This window comes from Anomalospiza imberbis, unplaced genomic scaffold (genome assembly GCF_031753505.1).
Source record: "Anomalospiza imberbis isolate Cuckoo-Finch-1a 21T00152 unplaced genomic scaffold, ASM3175350v1 scaffold_338, whole genome shotgun sequence".
NCBI classification, from domain to species: Eukaryota; Metazoa; Chordata; class Aves; order Passeriformes; family Viduidae; genus Anomalospiza; species Anomalospiza imberbis.
In genome coordinates this window covers 84,343-105,864 of record NW_027099957.1, presented here as the reverse complement: position 1 = coordinate 105,864, position 21,522 = coordinate 84,343, and the positions used below count along the sequence as shown (strand labels likewise).

The following is a 21,522-nucleotide window of genomic DNA, read 5'->3' as shown; positions in this document are numbered from 1 at the left end:
AATTACCAGGACCCCAAAAACCTCCCCCCCCTCAAAAGTCCCTTCCCAAATTACCAGGACCCCAAAAACCTCCCCCCTCCCAAAAGCCCCCTCCCCGAATTACCAGGACCCCAAACCCCCCCCCTCCCAAAAGCCCCCTCCTCGAATTACCAGGACCCCAAAAACCTCCCCCCCCTCAAAAGCCCCCTCCCCAAATTACCAGGACCCCAAAAACCTCCCCCCCCCTCAAAAGCCCCCTCCCCAAATTACCAGGACCCCAAACCCCCCACTCAAGTTCCCATTTCTCAGAAGCCCCCCCCAAATCCCCTCTAGAGCCCCCCCAGGACACCCCCAACCCCTTCTCAAGACCCCTCAACCCATCAAAAGCCCCCCCACAGACCCCCTCAAGTTCCTCAGGACCCCCCCCAAATCCTCCGAGCCCCCCTCCCCGAGAGATCCCCCCCTCTTCCTCACCACTCGGCTGCCGCCCTCCTCTTCCTCCTCCTCCTCCTCCTCCTCCTCCTCGCTCTCATCCAGCACCACCAGCTGGGCGGGGGGGGGCTGGGGGGGCACCTGGGGGTGAAGGCAGAGGCTCAGGACCCCCCCAAAAACTGCAGGGACTCCCCCCCCCAAATCCCAGGGTCCCCCCACCCTTACCGGCACCAGGGACGCGCTGGGCTGGGGCTGCTCCTGCTTCACGCGGGGGGGTGGCGGCGATCAGGACCCCCAAATCCCCTGGGGGGGGCTGGAAAAGTGGGGGGCAGGGGCGTTATGGGGGTCCCAGACACCCCGAGGAGGAGGCTCAGGGGGCGTTTGGGGTCCCACTCACCCTTTGGGGGGCGACGCTGGGCTCTGGGGGGGCCCCTTTGAGGCGGGGGGCCGAGGCGATGAGGAGCCCCAGGCGAGGGTCCTGGGGGGCAGGGGGGGTCACAGGGGGGTCCCAGGTGTCCAGGGAGGGTCCCAGGCAGCTGGGGGGTCTCACCTCGAGGCGGGGGAGGGGTCCTGCCTCCTCCTTGATGGGGCAGAGGCGCAGGGGGGGGCCCGGGATGGGCCCGGGGCTGTTCTCAGCCCCCCCCAGCGGCTCCTCCTTCTCCTGTGGGGGAGGGGCAGGTCAGGGCAGCCAGGTGAGACCCCCCCCCTCCCCCCCAAAATCCCCCCCAGGTATCCAGAAGGGACTCCCCCCACAAAGAGACCCAGGTATCTGCAGAGGACCCCCCCCTCCCCCACCTCATCCCCGTGGGGAAACTGAGGCACACCCAAGCCTCGGGGTCACGGGCGAGGGGACCGAGGCATCCGGGGGTCCCCAAAACTCCCCAAAGCCCCTCCCGCGGGGGGGAGGGCGGGGACACCCTGGTCCCCTCCCCTGACGCCTGGGTCCCCCCGAGGGGGGGAGGGTCCGTGCAGAGCAAAGCAGCAAAGCAAGCACAGCAAAGGGGGGGGGGTGGGGTGAGGATCCCGTGGGGGTGGAGGAGAATTTTGGGGGGTGGGAGGAGCATTTTTGGGGGGTGGGAGGAGCATTTTTGGGGGGTGGGAGGAGCATTTCGGGGGTCCCCCCTGAGCAGAGGGGGGGGTCCCGTTACCTTGCGGGGGGGGCGGGGCAGGCGGCGGCGGCTCCGGGCGGCGGCGCGGGGGGGCCGGGGGGGCCGGCGGCGGCGGGGCCTGGAGGGGGGGAGGGGGCGGCCGCTCCAGGGGGGCCCCCAGCGACCCCCCCCCACCGGCAGCAGCCGCCTCTGCGCCAGGAGAGAGACCTCAGAGCGGGTGGGGCAGTTCCAAGGGCCGGGGGGGCGGGGGCGGTTGGGAAGGGGCACAAATGAAGGAAGAACCCCCCCCCCCCCAGGTGGGTCCGGCTGGCCAAGGGACCCCCACACCCCCCCCCTCAAAAGGGACCCGGGGTGAGCCCCCCCAAAGCCAAGCAATGCAGGAAGGACCCAGGCGTCTGGGCAACCCCCCCCCACCAGAAACAGGACCCAGGTGGCCAGGTGCCACCTGGGCACCGACCAACGTCCCCCTCCCACCCCAAACTTGTCCGTACTGGTCCAAACTGGGCTGTACCCAGCACCGGGACGGCCGGGTGAGCCTGAACCTTGCGCGTGCCTCAGTTTCCCCAGCCGGAAGGAGTCGGGTCGCCGAGGAAAGGGGGCGGAGGGGACGGCTGGGGCTCGCTGGGAGGTTACTGGGAGGCACTGGGAGGAAGCACTGGGGGGCACCCACCATGGCACAGCGCAGGCACTGCCTCCAGCGGCACTTCTGGCGCTTGAGGTTCTGCCCCCCGAATTTGGGCTTGTCCCGGCAGAAGTCGCAGCGGCCGCAGTCGGCCGGGCGCCGGCAGGCTGTGCACACCCCGCAGCGCCGGCTGGCCCGGCTCCGCGCCCCCCGCTGCCGGCAGAGAGCGGCGTCACCCCCGGGTCCCCGGCTGTCCCCAGGGCCCGACGCGGGGTGTCCCCAGCGGCCTGCCCGGTGGCGTGGTGTTAGTGTGGGAGCAGCTATTAGGAGCGTTGCGGTAGATGCGGCGGTATTAGGGGTATTACGGCAGCCAGGCAGCAGCAGCGGTGGGTTAGCAGACATTACGGTGGGAGCAGCTATTAGAGGCACTAAGGTACCGAGCCCTGCTATTTGGACCATTACGGTATCTGCACCCCGCTGTTGGTACTTTGGGTCCTGCCATTAAACCTGGAGCGGTTTTTAGGAGGATTACGGTAACCTAACCCAGCTCTGAGGGGTTTTGGGGTACCTGAACCCCATTATTTGGGCATTACAGTGCCCCAAGCCCGCAGCCCCCACCATCAGCTGTGAGCAGTTTCTGAGGCGTCACAGTGACCTGGCCCCAGCACTAGGGGTGTTATGGTACTGGCACCCCAATATTAATGGGGTTTGAATATGCTGGACCCCAACAGTCAGCCTTGGAACGGCTCATAGGATCATTACGGTACCCGCACCCCATTATTGCCGGGCCTGAGTCCTGGTATTAGAGGCTGGAACGGCTTTTAGGAGAATTATGGTATCTGCACCCCATTATTCTGGGTCCTGAACATCAGCATTAGAGGCTGGAGCAGCCACTAGGATCATTACGGTACCTACACCCCAATACTACCCCCTTTTACAGGCCCCATATATTAAGGGCATTACGGCTTCCCCTGCCCCAATAGCTGCTCCGGGAGGGGCGGGGCCATCGTGGAGGGGCGGGGCCAAGAGACGGGGCGGGGCCAAGGCCTGTCACTCACCCCGTGGGGCCCAGGGGCCTTCGGGGGTCGCCCCGGCTTCTTCTTCTCCTTGCCCTTGGTCAGCGGCTTCTGGGAGGGAGGGGGGTTTCGTGGGGGGGGCTGGGGGTTCCAGGTGTGCCCAGGCGTGCCCAGGGGGGTCCCACTCACTCTGTGCCTGGTGCCGGAGGCGTCGCTGGGCTCCCGCTCCACGAGGGGCTTCCACTTCTGGGGGAGAAATGGGGCTGAGGCGGGGAGGGGCACCTTGGGGGCTGGGGGTCCGCGCCGCGCCACTGCCCGGGGGTCCCGCACTCACCTCTGTCAGGGACCGGGAGCTCTGCGGCTTCTTGGCCACCCTGGCTTTCTGGGGGGGACACAGGGCGGGGGGGGGTCAGCAGGGGACAACGGGGTGGGGGGACGCGCCAGGGTGACAGCGGGGCGGGCAGCGAGGTGCCGGGGGGTCCCAGGGGAGGTTGGGATGGCAGGGGTGACAGTGAGGGGACAGCGGGGGGACAGTCCCACCTTGGGGCGCAGGCAGCGGCGCCGCAGGCAGCGCCACTGGCGCTTGAGGCCGGGCTGCAGGCGCCGCAGGCAGATGCAGCAGCTGCCGCAGTCCTCGGTGCTCAGGCAGCCGGAGCAGGAGCCGCAGCCCAGGCCCTGCGGGGACACGGCGTGGGGACACGGGGGTTACCCGGGAGAGCAGGGGAAACACGGGACAACAACACGGAAAGAAGGGAAAACAACATGGGGAAACACAGGATAACAACACGGGGAAACACGGGATAACAACACGGGGAAACACGGGATAACAACACGGAAAGAAGGGAAAACAACACGGGGAAACACAGGATAACAACACGGGGAAACACGGGATAACAACACGGGGAAACACGGGAAAACAACACAGGGAAACACGGGATAACAACACAGGGAAACACAGGATAACAACACAGGGAAACACGGGACAACAACACGGGGAAACAGGAAAACAACACAGGGAAATGGGGGAAAACAACACAGGGAAACGGGAAAACAACACGGGGAAACAGGGAAAACAACACAGGGAAATGGGAAAATAACACAGGGAAACACGGGAAAACACAGGGAAACGTGGGATAAATATGGGAAAACGTGAAGAAAAACCACGGGGGAAAAACCACGGGGAGAAAAAACTCGGGGAAAAAAACAACAGGGAAATATGGGAAAACATGGGATAATGAACATGTGAAAATATGGGGAAAAAATCACATGATAATGTGGGATAATATGGAAAAATACAGGGAAATATGGGAAAACGCAGGAAAACATGGGCTAATACGGGATAACATGGGATAAACGTGGGATAAACACGGGTGGGTACAGGAGGACAAGGGTGAACGTGCAGCCACAGACACAGGACAGACGGACAGGGGGACTGGGGACAAGGCAGGAGCTGCAGCGCAGGCTCTGCAGGGACACGGGCAGGACACGGAATGACACGGAATATACTGGGAAAATCCGGGAGAATATGGGAGATGGGGGGACGTGCCAGCACAAACAAGGGACAGGGACAGGCCAGGAGCCATATCCAGCCCTCCCGGGGACGTGGAAGAACGTGGAAACCAGGGGATAGCACAAAATAACGAGAGGGAACAGCGACAACACGCGGCAACGTAGAACGACGCGGGGTATCAGCAACACGGGTTTACGCTAATCACGTTCATTAACTCAGAGCGGCGTTAATTAACGCAGCGCCACACGCGTTCCCAGCCAATGAAGGAGAGGACAGGGAGGTGACAAAGAGGTGACACAGGAGGTGGCACTGACACAGAGAAAGGGAGGATTATGGTGACACTGGAGGGGGTGACAGCGACATGCAGGGGTGCTGGTGACACTGCAGGGGGTGACAGCGACATGCAGGGGTGCTGGTGACACTGCAGGGGGTGACAGCGACATGCAGGGGTGCTGGTGACACTGGAGGGGGTGACAGCGACACGCAGGGGTGCTGGTGACACTGCAGGGGGTGACAGCGACACGCAGGGGTGCTGGTGACATTTGGGGGGTGACAGCGACATGCAGGGGTGCTGGTGACATTTGGGGGGTGACAGTGACATGCAGGGGTGCTGGGGTGACATTTGGGGGGTGACAGCGATATGCAGGGGTGCCGGTGACACTGGAGGGGGTGACAGCGACATGCAGGGGTGCTGGTGACACTGGAGGGGGTGACAGCGACACGCAGGGGTGCTGGTGACACTGGAGGGGGTGACAGCGACATGCAGGGGTGCTGGTGACACTGGAAGGGGTGACAGCGACATGCAGGGGTGCTGGTGACACTGGAGGGGGTGACAGCGACACGCAGGGGTGCTGGTGACATTTGGGGGGGTGACAGCGACATGCAGGGGTGCTGGTGACACTGCAGGGGGTGACAGCGACACGCAGGGGTGCTGGTGACATTTGGGGGGTGACAGCGACATGCAGGGGTGCTGGTGACACTGGAGGGGGTGACAGCGACACGCAGGGGTGCTGGTGACATTTGGGGGGTGACAGCGACATGCAGGGGTGCTGGTGACATTTGGGGGGTGACAGTGACATGCAGGGGTGCTGGGGTGACATTTGGGGGGTGACAGCGACACGCAGGGGTGCCGGTACCTTCTTGACGATGCGCAGGCAGCGGCGCAGGAGGCACTTGGGGGTCCGGCCGGGCCCGGAGGGGCCCCCGGGGGGGTTGCGGGCGCAGGCGCTGCAGATCCCGCAGTCCTCGGGGATGAGACAGGCCTGGCACGTGCCACAGCCCACCCGCTGTGGGGAGGGGGTGTCAGGGCTCTTGGTGGACCCCCCAAACCCCCCGAGGGATCTGGGGAACGCCCAGGGGGCACCATTTCCCCCCCTGAGGGATCGGGGGTACCTTGTAGAATCGCTGCTCCCGGTTGAAGTCTCGTCTCTGGGCTGGGGGAGGTGGAGGAAGGGAGTCAGGGTCACCCCAACTTTCCTGGGATCCCCCCTGACCCCACTCCCGAACTCCTTCAGGCTCCCTTCCCCCCCAAAATGCTCCAAAACTGAGGGAAAGGGAGGCAGGGAAGAATCAGGGAGGAGGAACGGGAAGTTCCACGGGAATAAAACGATAATTACGGGGTTGAAGCAATTCAAGGAATGATGATGATGATGATGGAGAGGGAAAAACCCAGGGAATGAAGAACAAGAACAACAGGAAAATGAGGAAGAGGATAAAACAGAAAAAGCTCTGAGAGAGCTGAGGAAGGTGGGAGGAAGACTCAGAGAACGAGGAGGAGCATGAAGAGGATGAGGAGGTGGGCGCTGAGGCCGAAGCTCACCACGGCAGTCGGGGCAGAGCCAGCGGCAGCGGCGCTGGGGGGGCAGCGACACCCCCGGGAAGAGGCTCTGGCAGCCAGCACAAAGCCTGTGGAGGAGGGGGGCGGCATTTTGGGGGGAGCCAAGGGAACCCCAACACCCCCACTGCCCCCCGGGATCCCACAGCCCCCCTGAGGCAACCCCCCCTACTCTGAATTTCCCCCCAGGAACACCCCCAGAGACTCCAATCCTTCCCTCCTGGGGTCACCCCCTGCTCCCGGGACCCCCTCCCCACGCCAAGAGTTCCAGGGGACCCCCACCCCCACGCCTGAGGGATCCCACGACCCCCCGGGGGACCCCTCCCCACTCACGCCATCACCCCATCCTGGGGGGGCTCCAGGGGCGGCCGCTTGCGGGACCTGCGATGGGGGGGCTCCGGTGGGGGCGTGGCCACAGCGGAAGGAGGCGTGGCCTCGGCCAAAGGAGGTGTGGCCTGGCGAGTAGAGGGCGTGGTCTGGACGGGAGGAGGCGTGGCCTGGGCGGGAGGAGGCGTGGCCTGAACTGGTGAGGGTGGGGCTTTCTCGGTCTCAGCCCCACCCACCTCCACCTCCACCTCCACCTCTTCTTCCTCCTCCTTTCTGAAGATTTCGGGGGGCTCCGGGAGGGGCCCGGCGGGCAGGTGCCATTTGGGGCTCTTCTTGGTCTGAAAGGCACAAAATTGAGGGAGGGGGTCACAGCATGGAGGGAGAACCCCTTGTGACCCCTCCCCACCACTTCCAAACCCCCGTTACTGCTCCTCCCCACTGTAAGGACCCTTTATTTCCCACCCACCGCCCAATTTAGAGTCACCTCACCCTCATTTCCCTCATTCTGAGAAGCCCCTTTTATCCCATCTCTTTAGCCCACCCCCGATTCCCTTCTTGTTATGGGGCTCCCCCCACCAGGAGAGCTCCAGATTTCTGTCCCCAAGGTTTTTTGGGATTTTTGTGCCCCCTCCCGGGTCCCATCCCCCATACCCGGGTGGGGCCAGGCCGCTCCAGCCCCGATTTGAAGTCGAAGTTGCTCAGGTCGTGCCCGGGGCCCAGGAACCGCCGCAGCTCGATCTTACTGCGGAACTTCTGCCCTGTGGGGCTGCCGGGGGGCTCGGGTCAGATGGGCCCCAAAAACCCCCAAGAACGGCCCCAAAACCCCAAGGGGACTGCTGAGCCTGGGGGAGCCCCCAAATGCCAAAGGGAGAATGGGAAAGGGGGAGCAAACAGAGCTCAGGGGACCCCTAAAATCCCCCTGTGATCTCAAAAAGCCCCCCCCCCCCCCCACCCCGAGCCCCAAGATAGCCTGGAAAAATTGGAGGGGACTGGGAATATTTGAGAAAGGGGCACTGAATTGACCCCGAGGAGCTCGTGGAGGGGGAGGTGGGAAAGGGGCTCTGAAATCCCCCATGAAACACCACCGGGGCGTGGGGGGGAAGCCCCGAGATGGACACGGGATGGGGTCTAGGATGGGAGGAGGGAGAAAGGGCAGCACCCGCAGTCCCGTGAGGGCGAAAGGGGGGGCGTGCGGGGAGTTTTTCGGGGAGGGGCACCTCCTGTAGTAGGTGTCGCTGCGGCCGCTGGTGGCCCCGGATTTCCGAAAAGCTTCGCGGCGCTGCCAGCCCGGGCCCAGCGCCGGGCACTCGGCCCAGCCCTCCGCCATCCTGCGGGGGGGCTGAGACCCCCGGAGAGGCGGGGAGCGAGGGGGTCACCACCGGCCCCGACAGCCCGAACACCCCCGGAGCCCGCCCCCAAACACAGCCGGGCCGCGCCCCCTCCCCACGTGACTCCATCCTCCCCTCCCCCACCGCCAGGGCCCCCCCTCCCCTCCCCTCCCCCACACAAACACAGCTCCGAGTCCTCCCCTCCCCCCGCAAGGACACCCCCAAAACTCCCCCGGAGTTCCGCCCCCACCCCAAACTGCCCCTCCCCCTCCCCAACAACCCCCAAACTGCCCCTCCCCCTCACAAACTGCCCCCAAACTGCCCCTCTCCCTCACAAACTGCCCCCAAACTGCCCCTCCCCCTCACAAACTGCCCCCAAACTGCCCCTCCCCCTCCCCAACAACCCCTAAACTGCCCCTCCCCCTCACAAACTGCCCCCAAACTGCCCCTCCCCCTCACAAACTGCCCCTCCCCCTCGCAAACTGCCCCCAAACTGCCCCTCCCCCTCACAAACTGCCCCCAAACTGCCCCTCCCCCTCCCCAACAACCCCTAAACTGCCCCTCCCCCTCACAAACTGCCCCCAAACTGCCCCTCCCCCTCACAAACTGCCCCCAAACTGCCCCTCCCCCTCACAAACTGCCCTTCCCCCTCACAAACTGCCCCCAAACTGCCCCTCCCCCTCACAAACTGCCCCTCCCCCTCACAAACTGCCCCTCCCCCTCGCAAACTGCCCCCAAACTGCCCCTCCCCCTCACAAACTGCCCCCAAACTGCCCCTCCCCCTCCCCAACAACCCCTAAACTGCCCCTCCCCCTCACAAACTGCCCCCAAACTGCCCCTCCCCCTCACAAACTGCCCCCAAACTGCCCCTCCCCCTCACAAACTGCCCTTCCCCCTCACAAACTGCCCCCAAACTGCCCCTCCCCCTCACAAACTGCCCCTCCCCCTCACAAACTGCCCCTCCCCGCCCCCTCCCTCACGCCCCTTCCCCCACACGAACGCCCCCCCCCCCCCCCCCCCTCACGGCCCGCCCTTCCCCACCAGCCGCGTCTCCCCGCTCGGTTCTCTCTGGCTCCTCGCTCAACCCCGCTGCGGTCCCGCACCCCCGCCGGCCCCTCACCGTTCCCATCCGCCCCCGCCTGTGGCGCAGCTCTTCCTCTTCCTCCTCCTTTTCCTCCTCCTCTTCCTCCGGCGACGCCGCGAGGCCGCGGGGGGCGGAGGGGGCGGGGCCCCGCGCCGGAAGAGGAAACACCGGGCGGGAAACGCAAGGGGCGGGGGCTTCGGGTCACGTGAAGCGGAGCGGACCAATGAGGAAAGGCAGAACTAGAGTGGGGCGGGGCGATGCGCGACTCGTGGAGCGGGGAGGCACGTGACCGCGCGGCACGTGACGCCAGGAGGGAGGGGATATGTTAATGAAGCAGCGTGTGGGCGTGTCTATGCTAATGAGCCCGGCGCGTTCCCCTCGGGCCCATTGGGGGCCTTTCCCCTGCCCAGGACCCCCTGGTCCCCCCACAAAGACCCCCCCAAAAACCACCAGAGACCCCTCCCAGCCCTCCCACGGATGCTGCTCCCATTTCCCCCCCCCAAAGGACCCCCAAAAACCGCCAGAGACCCCTCCCAGCCCTCCCACGGATGCTGCTCCCATTTCCTCCCCCAGGACCCCCAAAAACCGCCAGAGACCCCTCCCAGCCCCCCCCCCCACGGATGCTGCTCCCATTTCCTCCCCCAGGACCCCCCCAAATCCATCAGGGGCCCCTCCCAAGATTGCTGCTCCCATTTCCCCCCCCCAAAGGACCCCCAAAAACCGCCAGAGACCCCTCCCAGCCCTCCCACGGATACTGCTCCCATTTCCACCTCTCCCACCCCCTAAGGATCCCCCAACCTCCTCAGGACCCCCCCCAGCTGCACCATGGCCAGCGAAGGCATCCCCATGGCCTCTGCAGGATCTGCGGTGGTACCAGAACTCAGGGCCTCCCAAAATTCCCCCAAAAGGGATCCCCAGAGACCCCACAGGAGCCGCCCTATATCCCATGGACAACCCGACAGATCCCACCGACAGCCCAGGGACACCCCCAGACTCGTTTTGCACACCCGGTTTATTTGGGGATGCGGGGGCACCCAGGAATCAGGGGTGGGGGGATGTGGGGAGGGGTCCGGGGGGGTTTAGGGGCTCCGGGGGCGGTCAGCGGTCCGAGCCAGGCCCGTGGTCAGCGGTCCGAGCGCAGGTCCGTGGTCAGCGGGTCGTGCTGGATGGTCTGGTGCAGCATCAGCGCCAGCAGCCCCGCCCGGTTGGTCATGGCCGCCCGCACATTGCGCTCCTGCTCGAACAGCTCGTCCAGCTTGTACCACTGCGGGGGACAGGGACGGCGTGGGGACAGGGACACGGACAGCGTGGGGACAGTGTGGGGACAGGGACACGGACAGCGTGGGGACAGTGTGGGGACATGGACAGCGTGGGGACAGTGTGGGGACAGGGACACGGACAGCGTGGGGACAGTGTGGGGACAGGGACACTGTCCTGCTCGAACAGCTCGTCCAGCTTGTACCACTGCGGGGGACAGGGACAGCGTGGGGACAGGGACACGGACAGCGTGGGGACAGTGTGGGGACATGGACAGCATGGGGACAGTATGGGGACAGGGACAGTGTGGGGACAGGGACAGCATGGGGACAGGGACAGTGTGGGGACAGGGACAGTGTGGGGACAGGGACACTGTCCTGCTCGAACAGCTCGTCCAGCTTGTACCACTGCGGGGGACAGGGACAGCGTGGGGACAGGGACACGGACAGCGTGGGGACAGTGTGGGGACAGGGACAGTGTGGGCACAGTGTGGGGAGAGGGAGAGCATGGGAACAGTGTGGGGACAGCATGGGGACAAGGACAGCGTTGGGACAGGGACAGGGACAGCGTGGGGACAGGGACATGGACAGTGTGGGGACAGCGTGGGGACAGGGATAGTGTGGGGATGGGGACATGGACAGCGTTGGGATGGGGACAGAGTGTGGGGACAGGGATACGGACAGCGTGGGGACAGCGTGGGGACAGGGACAGTGTGGGGACAGGGACATGGACAGCATTGGGATGGGGACAGGGACAAGGACAGCGTGGGGATGGGGACAGAGTGTGGGGACACTTCGGGGACACTTTGGGGACGCGGGGCGGTGGCACCCACCACGCGGACGCGCTCCAGGTCCACCTCGGCGCGGCGCAGCTTCTCCCAGCAGTAGTGACGGTGGCACTTGCGCTTGGGGACGCGGCAGAAGTCCCCGGTCAGCTCGAAGACGTCGCGCACCAGCGGGCACCCGCACACCTCATCCGCGGGCACCTGGGCGGGCACGGGGTCAGCGCCGGGCTGGGGACACCCAGAGCCCCTCTGCCACCTCCACGGCCACCCTGGGGTCCTGGCAGTGTCCTGGGCACTGCCCCTGTCCTGTCCCCTCATGTCCACTTTGGTGTCCTGGGATTGTCCTGGGCACAACCCTTGTCCTGGTCCTCCCTGTACCCACCTCGGGGTCCCAGGAGTGCTCGGGGCACAGATCCCCTAAATTCCACCCCAAAATCTCATTCCGTGCCCACCTTGGGGTCGCGGGAGTGCTCGGGGCACAGCACCTGCAGCCTCTTGCAGTAGGTTTTGCTCTGGGGGTTGTAAACGTCACAGAACAGCCGAGTGGCCCTGGGGGGGGACACAAGAGATGTCCTGGGGTGGGGGAGGGACAGGGTGCTGAAGGACCCTCCCCCCCCTCCCCAGACAGCCACAACCCCCCCCCTCAAACTCCCCCCTGGGCACTCCCCCGGGGGGGATGACACCCCCACCCCAAAAAACCTCCCCTGGGGTGCTGCCCCCCCCCACTTTCCCAGGAGGATTTAGGGGTCTGGGGTCCACCCCCCAACCCCAGAAAGCCACCCCAGAGCCCCCTCCCCACTCACCCCTCGATGCGGGTGGGGTACATGGACCCGAAGGACGTTTGGCTCTCGTACTGCAATGGGGTGGGGGGATCAAAAGGGGGGGCAGGGATGGGACCCCTGAGCCCACCCTGGGTCCTATGGACCCCCAGCCCCTATAGAGCCCACCCCCCCGAGCCCTCCTACAGGGTCCTCATGGCCCCCCAGCCCCTATAGAGCTTCCCCCCGATCCCTCCCACAGGGTCCTCATGGCCCCCCAGCCCCTATAGAGACCATCCCCACGAGACCCCATAGAACCCCCAGTCCCTACAGCCCCCCCAGCCCCTATAGAAACCCCTAAAGTTCCTTCACAGGGTTCCCCCAGCCCCCTAAGAACCCCCCCAGCCCCCCCCAAGCTGAGGAAAGGGATCCCCGTGGCCACTGCAGGATCTGGGAGGGTTGCCCAGCTCAGGGGGCTCCCAAAGTTCCCCTAAAAGGGTCCCCCAGAAGATCCCACAGGAGCCCAGAGAGTCCCATGGATGATCCCACAGACCCCGTGGATGATCCCATGGCAGCCTGGAATGCCATGGATGACCCCATAGATGATCCCACAGATCCACAGGCCCCAGGAAGCCAGAGGTGCCCCCAGGCCCCCCAAATCCCGGGATCACCTTGGCGTAGCAGCGCTCCATGTGCCGCAGGGCCACCTTGGGGTTGATGGGGTGGCCGCAGGACACGCAGAAGATCTGCAGGTCCGTGTCCTCACTGTCCCCCTCCGTGCTCTGGGGGGACAGCGGGGTCAGGGGGTCCAAGGGGGGACCCACGCATTGGGGGGATCCAAGGTTAGGGGGCTTCAGGGGCGCCCAGATGCTCCAGGGAGGGGATTTGGGGAGACCCAGGTGTCCATAGGGGACCCAGGACAGGGCTCAGGAGGGATTCAGAGATTTGGGGGATGCCCAGGGGCTCGGGGGGGACCCAGAATGGGGAAACTAAAAGGTTTGGGGGCATCCCAAGAGGGACCCAGAATTAAAGGATTTTTGGGGTGCCCAGCCCTCCAGGAGTTGAGTGTGGGCGCCCAGGTGTCCCTAGGGGAGCAGAGGAGCCTGAAAGGGGACCATAATGAGGAGAATTAAAGGATTTTTGGGGTGCCCAGCCCTCCAGGAGTTGAGTGTGGGCACCCAGGTGTCCCCAGGGCAGCAGAGGAGCCTGAAAGGGGACCATAATGAGGAGAATTAAAGGATTTTTGGGGTGCCCAGCCCTCCAGGAGTTGAGTGTGGGCACTCAGGTGTCCCCAGGGGAGCAGATGAGCCTCAAAGGGGATCATAATGAGGAGAATTAAAGGGTTTTTGGGGTGCCCAGCCCTCCAGGAGCTGTGTGTGGGTACCAGGGGAGCAGAGGGGTCTCAAGAGGAACCCAGAACAGGGAAAATTAAAACATTTGGGGGCACCCCTGTGTCCATGAAGGACCCGGTGCGAGGGACCCAAAACGGGTAGAATCAAAGCGTTTTCGGGGTCCCCAGCCCTCCGGCAGCCTTGGAGGGTGCCCACCTCCTCGTCCTCGCGGGGCGGGTGCCCCTTGGCGCGGGCGATGAGCCCCTCGAGCTCGTGGAAGCGCCGCTCCATCTCCTGCAGCCGCAGCCGCGCCTGGTGCTGCTCGCGCCGGATGCGCTCCAGCAGCCGCTTGCCGTGCTCCTCCGCCACGCACGGGCTCTGCTGCCACTGCTGGATCCGCTGCGGCAGGATCTCGTAGATCCGGCTGGGATCGGGGTGAGGAAAGGGTTAATGGGGGCTGCAGGATCCCTGGGATCCACTGCTGGATCTGCTGCGGCAGGATCTCGTAGATCCGGCTGGGATCGGGGTGAGGAAAGGGTTAATGGGGGCTGCAGGATCCCTGGGATCCACTGCTGGATCTGCTGCGGCAGGATCTGCTTAGATAAGTGGTTTACACTGGTCTATACCAGTCTGTACTGGTTTATACTGGTCTATACCAGTCTGTACTGGTTTACACTGGTCTATACCAGTCTGTACTGGTTTATACCGGTCTATACCAGTCTGTACTGTTCTGTACTGGTTTATACTGGTCCGTGCCATTCTGTACTGGTTTATACCGGTCTATACCAGTCTGTACTGTTCTGTACTGGTTTACACTGGTCTATACCAGTCTGTACTGGTTTATACCGGTCTATACCAGTCTGTACTGTTCTGTACTGGTTTATACTGGTCCGTGCCATTCTGTACTGGTTTATACCGGTCTATACCAGCCTGTACTGTTCTGTACTGGTTTATACTGGTCTATACCAGTCTGTACTGGTTTATACCGGTCTATACCAGTCTGTACTGTTCTGTACTGGTTTATACTGGTCCGTGCCATTCTGTACTGGTTTATACCGGTCTATACCAGTCTGTACTGTTCTGTACTGGTTTATACTGGTCCATGCCAGTCTGTACTGTTCTGTACTGGTTTATACCAGTCAGTAGCCTTCCTTACCAGTTTATACCAGTCTGTACCGGCCTGACCCGTCCCGCACTGGTTTATACTGGTCCATACTGGTGGGTACTCACTTGGCAGCCAGTTTGATGCCGCAGGCTTCGCTGCAGTACTTGGAGGGCGGGCGCGCGGGGCGGGTGCAGCCGGGGCCCAGGCACTGGCCCAGCCCCGCGGGGTCTCGGGCGTCGGCACGCTCGGGGTGCCCGCGGCGCTCGCGGTGCCGCGCCCGCTGCCGGTGCCGTTTGTAGCGCTCCTCCTTCTGCACCAGTAACCCCCAGTTAGCACCAGTAACCTCCCAGTCACCACCACTCGTAGCTCAGCACTGCCAGTGCCGCGCCCGCTGCCGGTGCCGCTTGTAGCGCTCCTCCTTCTGCACCAGTTAGCACCAGGAACCTCCCAGTAACCTCCCAGTCACCACCACTCGTAGCCCAGTAACCACGAGAGCTCTCCCAGTGCTGCGCCCGCTGCCGGTGCCACCTCCCAGTAACCTCCCAGTAACCACCACTCGTAGCCCAGTAACCACGAGAGCTCTCCCAGTGCTGCGCCCGCTGCCGGTGCCACCTCCCAGTAACCTCCCAGTAACCACCACTCGTAGCCCGGCACTGCCAGTGCCGTTTGTAGCGCTCCTCCTTCTGCACCAGTAACCCCCAGTTAGCACCAGTAACCTCCCAGTAACCACCACTCGTAGCCCAGTAACCACCAGAGCTCTCCCAGTGCCGCGCCCGCTGCCGGTGCCGCTTGTAGCGCTCCTCCTTCCGCACCAGTTACCACCAGTTAACACCAGTCACCACTCAGAACCCTCCCAGTACCTCCCAGCAGCTCCCAGTGCTCATTCCGCCACTCCTCCTTCCACACCAGTGAACACCAGTAACCACCTGTCACCACCCAGTAACCACCGCTCGCCACCCAGCAACCACCCAGAGCCCTCCCAGTAACCCCCAGTAGCTCCCAGCAACCCCCAGTAGCTCCCAGTGGCCCTCCCAGTAGCTCCCAGTGGCCCTCACCTTCTTGTCCGACTTCTTCTCGCGGCGTTTGACGTGTTTGACCTTCACGGCGCGTTTGCGCAGGACGGGGTCCAGGAACGGCGCGTCCTCGGCGTCACTGAGCCAGGGCTGGCGGGACCGGGGACACGCGGGGACACGTCGGGGACACGCGGAGACACGCGGGGTGACGGCCCCGATGCGCCTCAGAGCGTGGCCCATGAAGGGACACGAGGGGACAACGTGGCCCGGGGTGCCTGGGGCGCGTGGCCTGGTGTCGCGACGCGCCAGGACGCACTTGGGGACGTCCGGGGACGCGCCACAGGGCACGGCGTGGTGTGGGGACGTGCCAGGACACGCTGGGGACACGCAGGGATACGCCTGACACACCTCGGAGTGCCACGGGGACGCGACCTGACGTGCCAGGACACGTTGGGGACATCCGGGGACGTGCCTCAGGCCACGGCCCAGCGTGGGGACGTGCCACGGTCCCACGCTGGGGGATATTTGGGGACGCGCCCCGACAAGGAGCCAGGACAGGTCCTGATACGCCTGAAGCTCGCCTTGACACACAAAACCAGCCCTGGACAGCCTAAACCAGGCCCTGACACACAAAGCCACCCCTAAACCCACTAAACCAGGCCCTGATGTGCAAAAACCTCCCTCACGTCTGCTCCTGTGGTATCCGGGGGGGTGTTTGGGGTGCCCAGGGGGAACAGTGGGGGTCCCCAGGGCAGTATTTGGGGTCCTGGGGGGGACAGTTTTGGGGTGCCAGGGGGGCAGTTCTGAGGTCCCGGGGCAGTTGTGGGGTGCCGGGGGGTCAGTTCCAGAATCCTGGGGCAGTTCTGGGGTGCCAGGGGCAGTTCTGGGGTCCTGGGGGGGCAGTTTTGGGGTGCCAGGGGCAGTTCTGGGGTCCTGGGGGGGCAGTTTTGGGGTCCTGGGGCAGTTCTGGAGTGCCAGGAGGGCAGTTTTGGGGTGCCGGGGGGCAGATTTTGGGGTGCCAGGACAGTTTTGGGGTGCCAGGGGGCAGATTTTGGGGTGCCAGGACAGTTTTGGGGTGCCGTGGGGGCAGATTTTGGGGTGCCAGGATAGTTTTGGGGTGCCGGGGGGGGCAGTTTTTGGGGGGCTCACCAGGCCGTGCTCGTCGAAGGCGCCGGCGCAGAGCTCCTGGTAGAGCCGGGGGTCGAGGGGCAGCTCCTCGTCCGAGAGGCTCTCGGGGGGCCCCGGCCCCCCAAGCTGCGCCTTCAGCAACTCCAGGTCCCCCTCGCGCCCCCGGGCCAGCTGGGGGGGGGTCAGCACCGCCAGGGACCCCCGGGAACCCCCCAAGGCACCCCTGGGACACCCCCATGGCACCCCCGGGACCCCCAATGGCACCCCCAGGACACCCCCATCAGTTGGGGGGGTGGGGGGGGGTCAGCACCCACCAGGGACCCCCTGGGACCCACCAGGCACCCCCAGGACCTCCATGGCACCCCCGGGACCCCCCAGGACCCCCTCATGGCACCCCTGGGACCCCCTTGCACCAACTTGGGCGGGGGGGGGGGTCAGCACCTTCCTGGGCACCCCCACCCCCTGTACCTGTGAGCCCCCCCCTCACCCCAAGGGCGATGAGGATTTTGGGGTGCCCCTCCGCCCCCCAGCCAGGCTTGGCCCCTTCCCCACGCCCTTCTCACGGGGACAGGGGGGGTCTGGGGTCCCCCTTTCCCCTCCCCCTCCCCTCCCTCCCCTCTCCCCAGGGACTCACCGAGGTGGGGAAGTACTTGTAGGATTCCTGCGGGGACACGGAGGGGACACGTCAGGGACAGGGCGGTGACACGGAACATGGGGACGCGGGGACATAGGACAGGGACACACAGGGGCACGGGATGCTTGGGTACACAAGACGCGTTGGGGACACGTTGGCGGCACGCTGACAGAGCGAGACGCGGACGCGCAACGTGGGGACGTAGCGAGACAGGGTGGCACGGGGACACAACAGACGTTGGGAACGTGCTGGGGACGCTGTGAGACAGTGCCACGCGGACACGGGACACTTGGGGACACCTCAGGGTGGCACAGGGACAGGCAGCAGCTTGCTGGGGACATGGAACACGTGAGCAACAGGGGACACGGGGACGTGCCACGAGCGTGACGCATCAGGGACGCGGCACGAGGTGACAAAGAGACACCAGGACGCGGCGAGACAGTGACAAAGGGACACGGGACAGGGTGACAAAGGGACACGAGGCGGTGACAGAGGCCACAGTGACAAAGAGCCACACCGGGGACACACCAAGGCCACCCCAACACGCCCGGCCCCGGCGGGCACTGAGGCCACGCCACACGGGGCACACACCCCACTCCCGACACACACCAAGGACGCGCCGGGGACGCGCCGGGGACGCGCCGGGGACGCGCCGGGTGCCCGCTCACCCGCGCCCGCAGCTGGCACTGCCGCAGCCGGCACTTCTGGCGGATCTTGTTGGGGCCCCCGAATTTCTTCATGTCCCGGCAGAAGTCGCACTGCCCGCAGTCCTCGGGGCGCCGGCACGCCTCGCACTCCCCGCACATGCGGGCCGAGCGCTTGATCTGGGGTCGGGCACCCCAAAAACGGGGTCAGGCACCCCGAAAATGGGGTCAGGCACCCCGAAAACGGGGTCAGGCACCCCGAAAATGGGGTCAGGCACCCCGAAAACGGGGTCAGGCACCCCGAAATCAGGGTCAGGCACCCTGAAAATGGGGTCAGGCACCCCAAAAACAGGGTCAGGTGCCCTGAAAATGGGGTCAGGCACCTCAAAAATGGGGTCAGGCACCCCGAAAATGGGGTCAGGCACCCCGAAAATGGGGTCAGGCTCCGCGAAAATGGGGTCAGGCACCTCAAAAACAGGGTCAGGAACCCCGAAAATGGGGTCAGGTACCTCAAAAACAGGGTTAGGCACCCTGAAATTGGGGTCAAGCACCTCAAAAATGGGGTCAGGCACACCAAAATCCATCAGGAACAGCCCAAATTCCACCAGGGACACCCCAAATCCCTCCAAGGACACCCCCACCTTGCACTCCCCAAATGCAGGCTGAGTGCTTGATCTGGGCTCAGACACCCCAAAAATCCACCCGGGACACCCCAAAACCCAAGCTGGGAGGGATCCCAGACACCCGGAGAGGGTCAGGGGTCCCCCAAATCTCCCCCCAACGCACCCCCCAGCCTCCTGGTGCCCCCCAAATCCTCATCCCAAGGGACTCGGGCACCTCCCAGCCTCTCCCCAGAATTGGGGTGTCCCCCTTTGTGGGGTCCCCACCCCCTGAGCCCCCCAGAGCCCACCTTGGCAGCCCGGCCCTGCTCCAGCTCCTGCCCTTTAGCCCCCTCGTGCTCCTTCTCCCGCCACTTCTTGTGCCGGTACCGGATCTCCAGGGACGGGTCCTTCTCTGGGGGGGGGGGTGGGGGGTCACAGAGGGGTCCACCACCGGGGACACCCCAAAAACGGGCTCAGGCACCCCGAATTCCACCAGCCACACCCCAAACCCCACCAGGGACGCCCCTGCCTCGCACTTGCTGCACACGCGGGCTGAGCACTGGATCTGGGGTCAGACACCCCAAAAAACGGGGTCAAGCACCCCAAAAACCACCCAGACCCCCCCCCTCAAAAAACCACCCAGACCCCAAGCGTCCTTGGAACCCCCCAAAATCAGGCCCTCGCCCCTCTCACTGCAGCCCAACACCCCTCAATGGCCCCCCAGAGCCCCTCAAAGCCCCCAGCCCCTCTCACCACGGCATTGCCACTCACCAAAGCCCCCCCAAACTCCCCCCAGAGCCCCCCAAAACCCCCCCGGAGCCCCCAGCCCCTCTCACCGCATCACTGCCACTCACCAAAGCCCCCCCAAAGCCCCCCAAAACCCCCCCAGAGCCCCCAGCCCCTCTCACCGCATTACTGCCACTCACCAAAGCCCCCCCAAACTCCCCCCAGAGCCCCCAGCCCCTCTCACCGCATCACTGCCACTCACCAAAGCCCCCCCAGAGCCCCCCAAAACCCCCCCAGAGCCCCCAGCCCCTCTCACCGCGGCATTGCCACTCACCAAAGCCCCCCCAAACTCCCCCCAGAGCCCCCCAAAACCCCCCCAGAGCCCCCAGCCCCTCTCACCGCAGCATTGCCACTCACCAAAGCCCCCCCAAACTCCCCCCAGAGCCCCCCAAAACCCCCCCAGAGCCACCAGCCCCTCTCACCGCGGCACTGCCACTCACCAAAGCCCCCCCAGAGCCCCCCAAAGCCCCCCAGAGCCCCCAGCCCCTCTGACCACGGCACTGCCACTCACCAAAGCCCCCCCAGAGCCCCCCAAAACCCCCCCAGAGCCCCCAGCCCCTCTGACCACGGCACTGCCACTCACCAAAGCCCCCCCAAAGGCCCCCAAAACCCCCCCAGAGCCCCCAGCCCCTCTCACCGCGGCACTGCCACTCACCAAAGCCCCCCTAGAGCCCCCCGAAACCCCCCCAGAGCCCCCCCCGAGCCCCCAGCCCCTCTCACCGCGGCACTGCCGGGCAGTACCACTCGCGGATGGCCTTGGCCATGCGCTCGGGTGATGTTGATGCAGTCCCCATGGAACCACTCGTTGCAGTTGTCGCAGCCGCTGTTGGGACGGGAGAGACACCGAGACCCTCAGCCGGGCACCCCCAAAGCCCCCCCAGGGGAACCCTGCACCCCTCCCCGCTTCAAGGGACCCCCCCCCAACACCCCCAGGAGCCAAGACAAGCCGGGATCCCCCCAACTCCCACCCTGTGAAGCGCCCGGGACCCCAACTGGCCCCTCAGGTCTGCTGCGACCCCCAGACCCCCCCTCACATCCCGAAGCACCTGCGGACCCCCGCTCCCCCCATTCCCCCTGACATCATGAAGCACTTGGGGACCCCCCCAGACACTCCCTCACATCCCAAAGCACCTGGGGACCCCCCAGACCCCCCTCACGTCATGAAGCACCTGGGGACACCCCCAGACCCCCCCTCACATCCCGAAGCACTTGGGGACCCCCCAGACCCCCCCTCACATCCCGAAGCACTTGGGGACCCCCCAGACCCCCCCTCACATCCCGAAGCACCTGGGGACCCCCCAGACCCCCCCTCACATCCCGAAGCACCTGGGGACCCCCCCAGACCCCCCCTCACATCCCGAAGCACCTGGGGACCCCCCAGACACTCCCTCACATCCCGAAGCACCTGGGGACCCCCCAGACCCCCCCTCACATCCCAAAGCACCTGGGGACCCCCCAGACCCTCCCTCACATCCCGAAGCACCTGCGGACCCCCGCTCCCCCCGTTCCCCCTGACACCATGAAGCAGCTGGGGACCCCCAGACCCCCCCTCACATCCCGAAGCAGCTGGGGACCCCCAGACCCCCCCTCACATCATGAAGCAGTTGATGTCCGGCTTGCGGCACACGCAATAAACCGGCGCGTTCTCCTCCCCTCCCGGGGCCGCCTCCGCGTCCGAGAACTCGCTGTCCTGAGGGGGTAACGGCGGGGGTGTCAGGGCCTGGGGGGGTCCCCCAGACACCGCAGACCCCCTGAGGTCTCCCCCACACCCCCCGGTGCCCCCCCCACCATCGCTGCCGCCGCCTCCGAGGGACGCTCCGGGCTAGGCCCAACAGCGGCCGGAAGCGGGGGCGTATCCAACTTCCGCTTCCGGGTACGGGCGCGCCCACCCACAGCATGGCGGCGGCCATAAGGGAGCAATGGCGGCGGCCATAGGGGGCCGCCTTGTTTGGGGGAAGTGTCACCCGCGGTCGCAAAGAGACACCTGAGAGACAGCAATGGTGGCAGAGTGTTTATTGGGGACATGGGAAACATGGGGGGACCCGAGGGGACATGAGGACATTGGGGGAGAACTGGGGACAAGGGGGACATCAGGGACCTGAGGGGACATGGGGGACACTGGGGGGACACTGGGGACAAGGGAGACATCGGGGACATGAGGGGACATGGGGGGCACATGGGGACCTGCAGGGACATTGGGGACATGAGGGACATGGGGGGACACTGGGGGGAAACTGGG

The 21,522-nt window shown here is 65.2% G+C and overlaps 2 protein-coding genes across 18 annotated transcripts; both read right to left on the bottom strand.

Annotated features, from left to right (window-relative positions):
• Window positions 1-434: 434 nt before the first annotated feature.
• On the bottom strand, window positions 435-9,418 carry LOC137466624 (methyl-CpG-binding domain protein 1-like). 17 transcript variants are annotated; one of them, XM_068178305.1, is made up of 16 exons: window positions 9,278-9,418; window positions 8,047-8,168; window positions 7,481-7,595; window positions 6,836-7,167; window positions 6,488-6,573; window positions 6,061-6,101; window positions 5,805-5,954; window positions 3,699-3,833; window positions 3,493-3,540; window positions 3,348-3,404; window positions 3,201-3,269; window positions 2,191-2,355; window positions 962-1,072; window positions 809-889; window positions 637-724; window positions 435-552 (listed from the first exon to the last, which is right to left on the bottom strand). In XM_068178305.1, the coding sequence occupies exons 1-16, from the start codon at window positions 9,284-9,286 to the stop codon at window positions 509-511; spliced, it is 1,653 nt and encodes a 550-aa protein (XP_068034406.1). In that variant the 5' UTR covers window positions 9,287-9,418; the 3' UTR covers window positions 435-508. The 17 variants fall into 17 exon arrangements, with proteins under 17 accessions (XP_068034406.1, XP_068034407.1, XP_068034401.1 ...); XM_068178306.1 differs by having other exon boundaries at window positions 962-1,069; XM_068178300.1 differs by having other exon boundaries at window positions 809-1,072.
• An 817-nt stretch (window positions 9,419-10,235) lies between these two features.
• Window positions 10,236-21,317, bottom strand: LOC137466628 (CXXC-type zinc finger protein 1-like). The gene is made up of 16 exons (XM_068178319.1): window positions 21,072-21,317; window positions 20,876-20,973; window positions 20,004-20,106; window positions 19,706-19,712; window positions 18,806-18,909; window positions 17,920-18,075; window positions 17,252-17,278; window positions 16,639-16,788; window positions 15,532-15,639; window positions 14,602-14,786; window positions 13,588-13,795; window positions 12,712-12,822; window positions 12,086-12,135; window positions 11,735-11,831; window positions 11,331-11,483; window positions 10,236-10,505 (listed from the first exon to the last, which is right to left on the bottom strand). The coding sequence occupies exons 1-16, from the start codon at window positions 21,315-21,317 to the stop codon at window positions 10,365-10,367; spliced, it is 1,944 nt and encodes a 647-aa protein (XP_068034420.1). The 3' UTR covers window positions 10,236-10,364.
• Window positions 21,318-21,522: the final 205 nt, after the last annotated feature.